The sequence below is a fragment of the Coregonus lavaretus genome, assembly GCF_964263955.1.
Source record: "Coregonus lavaretus genome assembly, chromosome: 36".
Classification (NCBI taxonomy): domain Eukaryota; kingdom Metazoa; phylum Chordata; class Actinopteri; order Salmoniformes; family Salmonidae; genus Coregonus; species Coregonus lavaretus.
In genome coordinates, this window is record NC_140023.1 from 30,169,408 (window position 1) to 30,178,793 (window position 9,386).

General features: G+C 37.7%; 1 protein-coding gene across 4 annotated transcripts in view; it reads left to right on the top strand.

The window, feature by feature from the left end:
- smoc2 (SPARC related modular calcium binding 2) overlaps nucleotides 1-1,787 on the top strand; it is a 92,403-nt gene extending 90,616 nt beyond the window's left edge. For all 4 annotated transcript variants that reach the window (XM_084153322.1, XM_084153320.1, XM_084153323.1 and 1 more), the window contains 3 exons: nucleotides 239-486; nucleotides 707-744; nucleotides 1,254-1,787. In XM_084153322.1, coding sequence (XP_084009448.1) covers nucleotides 239-486; nucleotides 707-744; nucleotides 1,254-1,277 — 310 coding nt within the window. In that variant the 3' untranslated portion in view covers nucleotides 1,278-1,787. The remainder of the gene's footprint in view (nucleotides 1-238; nucleotides 487-706; nucleotides 745-1,253) is intronic.
- The last annotated feature ends 7,599 nt before the right edge of the window (nucleotides 1,788-9,386 follow it).

Consider the following 9,386-nt stretch of genomic DNA (forward strand, 5'->3'; position numbering starts at 1 on the left):
CACTGATTGATTTATTCATTGATTTTTATTGATTTAAATGGTTTGTTAAAAGCCCACTCCTTAATTAGAAAAATAAACAACATTGCAGCCAAGCCACTTTAAAGCTGAGTGATATTCTTTAATATCATACAATATGATGAATTTAAATGATCACAAATTGATGTAAATATCACAGAGTGGGCCATTAACGGATTAATTCCCTGATTGATTGATTAATCAAACAATTGTGGATCCACAGGATGTTGGAGCCAGACCCAAGCCACACACTAGAGGAGAGAGTGGTCCACTGGTACTTCAGTCAGCTAGATAAAAACTCCAGTGGCGACATCGGCAAGAAGGAGATCAAGCCTTTTAAACGTTTCCTGCGCAAGAAGTCCAAGCCCAAGAAGTGCGTGAAGAAGTTTGTGGAGTACTGTGACATCAGCAACGACAAGGCTCTGTCCCTGCAGGAGCTGATGGGATGCCTGGGAGTCACCAAGGAAGAAGGTGAGATTCCCAATTCTCATTCCCAGAGAATTCCCAACCAGGAATACTGCCTGACGCAATTGGGAATGGTAGACCTCACGAATACTAAGGTTGTAATAAGCTGCTAAAAGATTCATCGGAAATTACTATGAAGTGCTTTTATAAATGAAAACTGCTGGTAAAGTTTTACACTTCTCTCGTCATGTAAGGCTGATTAGATTATGTCACTGTTTTTCTCCAGGGACCAAACCAAGTGAAGGTACATCCTCCAGTAAACTGGTAAGTAAACCCTGGTAATTACTTGTGTGAGTGTTTTATGCTGCACTGATAAGGTCAGCAAATATCGAAGTGACAGAGTTGACATCCAAGCAGTGAAATAATGGGAGGCCGTCTGCTCTCTTTTAAGGTCCTTAATATCAAATAGTCTGTTACAAGTGTTTAGGTAAAAAAAAACTGAATAAATAAAACATTCACATAAAATGTTTGTCATTTTTCACCTTTTATTTATGCACTTTTCTGCACCTTGCACGTTTTGGGCAGTATGATGCCCAAATAAATTATTTATATTTTAGCATTTGAGCCTCCGGTTTGGGGTTCTTGTGAATTTTACCGTAACATACAATAAATTACAGTTTTCTGTTACAGTGCAGTATGTTCTCTTTTCTATAAGATCCCAGCAGTGCTAACATTGCCTTTGAAAAGCAGGATATAATAACTTTGGAGAAAGATGTGTGAGATATGTATCACAGATATAATTTGCTATAGTGCTTGGTTCTTCCTCTTCTCAGAATCCCTCAAAGAAGCAAGGCTAAGCCGACAACCGAGATTTCCCCTCCCCTTTTGGAGCTTCTGCCCTCACCAATCGGCAATGGAAACCATAGTATTTGCACTTTGTACTTTAAGAAATGTAAATTCCCTTTGTTGAAATGAGGTATTTAAACAGACTGCTGAATCTGTGAATGACGTAGTTCGTTTTTTTAATGTCTTTACAAATTTTTTTTAAACACATACAATGTATGTGTCCTTTGTGTCTAAAAAAAGTATACTTTTCAGAGTTGTACAAGTTTTGTGATGTTACATTTTGTGTCCCCTTTGTATTGTTCCATTTTATTGTTGTTGATGTTAACGCAGATGTATTTATAGTTTGTTACATGGCTAAAACAATAACTTAGGCACCTCCGCATCTTTTATGTACTTACTGACCTAGCAGCCCCGCCTGAGCTCTGTACAGCAGTTTGTATTATTAAACATGGCTCATCACACAATCAATTTTGTTCAAAATGTATACATGTTTATTAGAAATAAAGAACTCTTTTATGAAACATTTGGATCCCGCTTTATATGACGTGTTTTAAAGCGTTACACGTTTGGTCATCATAGAAAGTGTTACCGAAAATACAAAACAGAAAAAATATTACAGAGTTTATAGACAGAAGAGGTAAATACGAGGAGAAGTAAGTGGAATATAGAGGAAAACAGGTAGTTGTAGTAATAGTTGTTAGACCATGCAATATTTCCCATCGTACCCTCCCTTGTATGACTGATAGACACATGCAATGCAAATATGGGTCCTGCTTTAAATGACGTTCAGCTTATAAAGGCCTCATAAAGCCATCATAATGCCTTCATAAGCACTACATAAATGTGTTACAAAGCATCTATAACCGTATGTCATGCTTAATAAAGGGTTCATACATGTGGCACAACTGTGTGACATAACCACCAATGTAAAATGTGACATAATCCACTCTGTCAAATATGACATAAACCTGTGCTTTATAAAAGGTGGCATAAGCACTGCTTCATAAATGCCTTATAAATGATATTAAATTGAGGCATCACAAAGCATTTATAACCCTGTCATGCATCTTGGTAGAGCATTGCAGCACCAGGATATTGGGTTCGATTCCCTGGACCACCCATAAGTAAAAATGTATTCACTCATGACTGTAAGTCGCATTGGATAAAAGTGTCTGCCAAATGGTATATATTATATTATATTTCACTAAAACATTTATAGAATGGCCCAACCTCTTGGGTGCATAGTCAGTATTGGACCTGACCTCAACTTCCCCCAAAATGTTGTGCTGCAGGATGACACACACTCTAAAGTGCAGTCATGCACAGCAAAAAAAGTTGTTATGGCCTTTTAAAATCAGTTTTTATTTTATGCCTACTTTTCCCAAATTCCATTGTCTTGGTTTTGTTTTGGATTTCCACAATTTTTTTCTACTTTACCCTATTTTTTTCACACTTTTTTAATAGAAAAACAACAAAATTTGGATTTTCTGTGTTTACAACAATGCTTAAATAACATCAGGGGATAACTTTTGAGGTATGGGAAAAATCTAAGAAACTTAGATTTTTTAGTGTAGTGGCCCTTTAATTCTGTGAGCATGCCATGCACTGTTGTTTGGTTAGCGTTTTTTTTTTTGTAGTGATGTGATTCGGCCGGCAATGAAATTGGTGTAATAAATGGCCAGCAACACTTCAGAGCCCCATGAAACGACAGCATATACAATACACATTCTACAGACCATACTGAGTATTCCCTACAATACTTTTACTGCGGCACCTAGAATAATTCTTGCTCTAAACTAATTTGTATTACATATACAGTGATTCGCATTGGGGGCATGTATTTGACCTTGGAACATGTTTTAAAACCCACATTCTATGCACATGTCACTTAAACATGAACAAATATGAATAATTGTTAATGTTTCGACAATTATTTGTCATATATCATAAATGGAGACTTTTCTACTATTACGTGGGGGAATTTCAGAGATTCCTTGACCCAGAAGTACTTTTGTAGTGCTGCTGACGAGATGTTGATCATGCGATGAGTTCGCAAATCAAATACCCCACTTGTGCTGCCACTGGACAGTGAAAAACAAGTAAGTTAACCTTTATTTATTGTAATTTAAATTAGTTTGTAGAAGTTAAGTGTTGAGTTAGATTACATACTGTAGCTACCTCAATCGTTATTTCAAATAATTTAGCTAGCTAGCAGGCTCAGCTAAATACAAATCCCCCTAGATACAGTCATTTCTCATAGTCACGTCATGAGATTTGTAAATGAAAGAGGAATATAATAATACTAATTGAATGGAGTTTCCCATCTCCCCATTTACAGTTTCTGGCGCAATACAGAAATGCCCTTATCCAGATGGTGTGACAAAGGTATTTCCTAACAGACCTGCTAACTTTCTTTGTTGTTACTTTTAAGGGTGGAACCAACTTGCAGTACCTCTAGCAGGCAGAGAGCCAAGAACCATTCATCCGCCAGCTCAGGGACAAGCTTCACTATTCACAGCCTTGTTTTGTAATGTTCAATGTAATTGCATTTCTGGACTTTTTTTAACTTAATGTATTTGTATTGTTAATTTTTTTTTACAAATAAAATGAATTATGTTGTTTAAACATGTCTTTAATGTTTATTTGTTTTAGCTGTTAGTGTTAATACATTTGTGTTTACATCATTAAGCCTTTATGTATGTGTTATAAATGACCAAAGGGGTCTGACTATATAATAAGTACAGCGTCATATATTATATAGTCAGACAAGGCATTTATGTATGAGTTAAAAATGACCAAAGGGGTGTGACTTTAAATTAAGTACAGCGTCATGCGATATAGAGTCTATGGATGTATTATGAATGACCGAAGGTTTCTCACTTCAAACTAAATATTACAGGACACTACACAAAGTGTCAATAAATAGGTTATTAACGTTCTGCTGATTTATGAAGGTTCTCTCATGATCCACAGGTTACTGTAGGGTGTGAGAGGTATTTAAATGGGTTGATGGACCTGCAAAGCTTGTGTTTGAGTGTGTGTGTGTGTCAGAACCAAGATGATTTGGAGTAGTCCAACCTAAGACCACCACACCAGGTATTCCTCTTATGTTCCCATGCTGGAGACAAGGGCTTGATTACAACCTGTTACAATGGTGACAACATTTTGTGGCTGATCTTTCAGCGGGGGAGTGGGTGAATGTGTCAGCGAGGTATGGTTTGTTTCTGTTGTGTGCATGTTTGTGTACTGAGGAACATGTAACTTGGTTCCAGAAGTTAGACACTTAACATTTCTTTAGGTTGGAGGCTTTCATCAAGGTAAGTGTTTCTTGGTGTAACATTGTCCCCAGGCTATTGCACACACGGCACATATAAGCCTGGGATATTAACCATTCAAATTTGGCCTTAGTGGGAGTGACCATAGAATTTTATAGGAGTAACCTTACTGAGTAAAGTATTTGTCATCGTCACTACTTAACACAGTCAAAAAGTCATAATTATGGCTAAGCCCTGCCCATTTCCACAATGTATCTTCTTCAAATTTGATTTTAAACCTAACTCTAACTAATGAAGGCCCAGTTTGATGCGTTGGTCCACCAGATCCTTCCGCACATTTGGGCGGAAGTGTCTGGGAACGAGATTAGGTATAATGTGACTAACACGACATCACTTTAAAGCATATGCCATCCTTCAGCACAACATGTCACCCTTAATAAAGTGTTTTATGTCACATAGTGGGTTATGTCACATTTGACATTGGTTATTATGTCACACAGTTATGCCACATTTATGAACCCTTTATAAAGCATGACATACGGATATAGATGCTTTGTAACACATTTATGTAGTGCTTATGAAGGCATTATGAAGGCTTTCTGAGGCCTTTATAAGCTAAACGTAATTTAAAGTGGGACCCATATTTGCATTGCATTGCAATCATACAAAGGATGGTACGTTGGGAAATATTGCATGGTCTAACAACTATTACTACAACTAACTGTTTTCCTCTATATTCCACTTACTTCTCCTCGTATTTACCTATTCTGTCTATAAACTCTGTAATATGTTTTCTGTTTTGTATTTTCGGTAACACTTTCTATGATGACCAAACGTGTAACGCTTTAAAACAGGCTTTATAATGTGTTATGACACTGTCTATAAGCGTCCACAATAGCAAACCGGGAACATTCCCAGGACAATAGCTAACGTTCCCATTATGTTCTAGTTAGGATTTAACATTAGGATGATAACATCCCACAAACGTTCCAAGAATGTTTTTGATTAAATGTTTTTCTAAGAAAATGTTTGACATTAAATAACCTTGGAATGTTCTAACATTCACAAAAATGTTGTGCATAACATCTGTAAAAACTACCACAGAACATTCCCCTGAGGTTCTTATTAGGTTGCCAGGGAATGTAATAACACAATGTTCCAGTAATATTCTTAGAACATATTGCTACAATAAAATGTGGGACCAATAAAAGTGGTTCTATGAAAACATTACAGGAATGTTCTGCTAATGGTATAGCGTGACGTTAGGACATGATGTTCCAAATACGTTCCCTGAACACAGTAGCATGCATGGGTAGAATCACAGGGGCAGATTTTAATGTTTCCGACATTTTCGGACCACTAAACAACTATTGATTTAGAACCACTGAGATTTACTGTAAGGCGCAAAAATAAAACAGTAGCTGCCGCCACTATTCCAGCACCATTTCAAGTCTAATAATTAAAAGATACCAAAAACAATTTAGTACAATCAACATAAGCTAAATATGATGTAGCTGTCAATGGTTCTGATTTCTGTGTGCGTGTGTGAGTGCGCGTTCATGTAAGTAGAAAAACATGCTGACTCACCCTACTTGTAGAGAAACGCCAATTCCATCCTCTTCTCTTTCATGTGGACGAAACAGTCTATCACTCTGTCATACAGTACCCGCTTTTATTTTTTGTTGTCCTAAGCTACCTAGCCTAACTTCCATTCATGGGCAAGGTTAGCTAGTTAACTTTAGCCTTCTACATCTAGCTGCATATTGAACTTCCATCGTCTCAGGCCAGGGGCACAACAATGTATGAATTAATGGTTGGATCAGAATCGCCGTTATAACCATTGGCAAGCACGGAGATTTAAGTATAACCACAAGTCCAAATCCCTATCTCCATCCATGGCTAATTTAGGAAGGGGCCAATTTTAGCTAGAGGACAACAACACAACGAGATGCAAGAATTCAAATTTTTCTGTCAGTGATGTATGCTCTCAATGGGATTTGATAGGAGTGACTCCAAATCCAAGCTGGCTTCTCTTGACACTTTCTTTTGATGTGTCAGGACCATTCACACTGTTTAGCTCAATGCTGATTGGCACATTTTTATATATATTTTTTAGTCAAGGAGACCAGATGCTTGCTGGCTTCCCTTGCCTTCAATGCTATGGGGCGCCAACAATGTCATACTCATTTGGACCAGACAGAATCAGATAGATGGTCCACACGTAGAGAGACAGAGGGGCGCTGTTTTGCTCGCTCGGATGCATTCTCCTGTGAGATACATTCAGCCTCTTGCGAATTTAAGGAAATGTATGAAACACAGAGAGACTAAATAAAAATAATTGTATGTTTTTTTTATTGGTAATTTTTTGGGGGAAGCCTGGCTTCCCTTGGCATCCATGAATACACGCCACTGCCTTAACATACATGAGCAATCATGCCTGGATTAAATTAAATTGGTTATGAGAAAACATTACAGGGACGTTCTGCTAATGTTGATGACGACAGCATCCAAAAAACCTATAACAACTAAGCAGGAAACATTCTCACAAGACTCTCATAAAGTTAGAGTGATGTTCCAATAAAGTACTTCAGCAATTATGTGGTTCTGGGAAAACATTACTGGAACATTCTGCTTATGTTGATGGAGATGTCATCCAAGTAGGGTTGCAAAATTCCGGGAACTTTCAATAAATCCTGGTTGGAGGATTTGGGATTTCCTGTCTATTCCCTCCTTATACCGGGATACCTCTAACCGGGATTTCGGGAAAACCAGGACATTTATTGAAAGTTCCTGGAATTTTGCAACCCTACATCCAAGACAACTATAACAACAAGCACAGAACATTCCCATAATACTCTCGTAAAGTTAGTGTGATGTTATGACATGATTGTTCCAATAATGTTCCCTCAACATACTTCTGCAACATTGCCTGAATACAATAGAAGTGGTTATGAAAAAAACAATTTTGGAACATTCCACTATGTTTATGGAGATGTTGGCCCAACATATTGTAACATATCTGCTGTTCTTATGACCAAAAAATGCGCTGCCAATACACACTCAAGAAGTTATTATTTAATGTTATGTTATAATGTTATGCATCAATAAAGTTCTAAGAACATGCAGGAATGATAATGGAAGTGGTTCTGAAAACATTACTGCAATGTTCTGCTAATATTGATAAATAGTGTAACAATATGTAAGGGATAATCGCCGACGTTCTGTACATTACCTTGGAAATAATGGACGACGCAGCAGAGTTAATTTTTTCCAAGGTAATGTACAGAACGAGGCATTTATCCCGCTTATATCACATTTGCCAAAGAAAACAATATGAAAGCAAACATTTACCAGAATAAATAACTTTTTCCGTTGATTATTTTATAAGCAAATTCATACTTTCTCATCTTTTGGTTGCCAGTCGTTCGTTAGATTAGTTTGATATTTATAGATGGGACCCAGTCATTCGTTCTTTATGTTCTGTTGCCATGCTCGCTGGCAACGTTCTTATCCCTTGCTTGTTAGCTAGCCAGCTACAGTGGGGAGAACGGGGCGGCAGGTAGCTTAGTGGTTAAGAGCGTTGTACCAGTAACTGAAAGGTCGCTGGTTCTAATCCCCAAGCCGACTAGGTGAAAAATCTGTCGATGTGCCCTTGAGCAAGGCACTTAACCCTAATTGCTCCTGTAAGTCGCTCTGGATAAGAGCGTCTGCTAAATGACCAACTTATTATTTTTTATTTTTTTAACAAGTATTTGATCCTTTTTATTTTTTTATTTTTTTTATTTCACCTTTATTTAACCAGGTAAGCCAGTTGAGAACAGGTTCTCATTTACAACTGCGACCTGGCCAAGATAAAGCAAAGTAGTGCAATAAAAACAACAGAGTTACATATGGGGTAAAAAAAACATAAAGTCAGAAATACAACAGAAAATATATATACAGTGTGTGCAAATGTAGCAAGTTATGGAGGTAAGGCAATAAATAGGCTATAGTGCAGAATAATTACAATAGTATTAACACTGGAATGCTAGATGTGCAAGAGATTATGTGCAAATAGAGATACTGGGGTGCAAAAGAGCAAAATAAATAACAATATAGGGATGAGCTGCATACTGCATACTGGATCCTATTCCTACTAAACTGCTGAAGGAGCTGCTTCCTGTGCTTGGCCCTCCTATGTTGAACATAATAAACAGCTCTCTATCCACCGGATGTGTACCAAACTCACTAAAAGTGGCAGTGATAAAGCCTCTCTTGAAAAAGCCAAACCTTGACCCGGAAAATATAAAAAGCTATCGGCCTATATCGAATCTTCCATTCCTCTCAAAAATTTTAGAAAAAGCTGTTGCGCAGCAACTCACTGCCTTTCTGAAGACAAACAATGTATACGAAATGCTTCAGTCTGGTTTTAGACCCCATCATAGCACTGAGACTGCACTTGTGAAGGTGGTAAATGACCTTTTAATGGCGTCAGACCGAGGCTCTGCATCTGTCCTCGTGCTACTAGACCTTAGTGCTGCCTTTGACACCATCGATCACCACATTCTTTTGGAGAGACTGGAAACCCAAATTGGTCTACACGGACAAGTTCTGGCCTGGTTTAGATCCTACCTGTCGGAAAGATATCAGTTTGTCTCTGTGAATGGTCTGTCCTCCGACAAATCAACTGTACATTTCGGTGTTCCTCAAGGTTCCGTTTTAGGACCACTATTGTTTTCACTATATATTTTACCTCTTGGGGATGTTATTCGAAAACATAATGTTAACTTTCACTGCTATGCGGATGACACACAGCTGTACATTTCAATGAAGCATGGTGAAGCCCCAAAATTGCCCTCGCTAGAA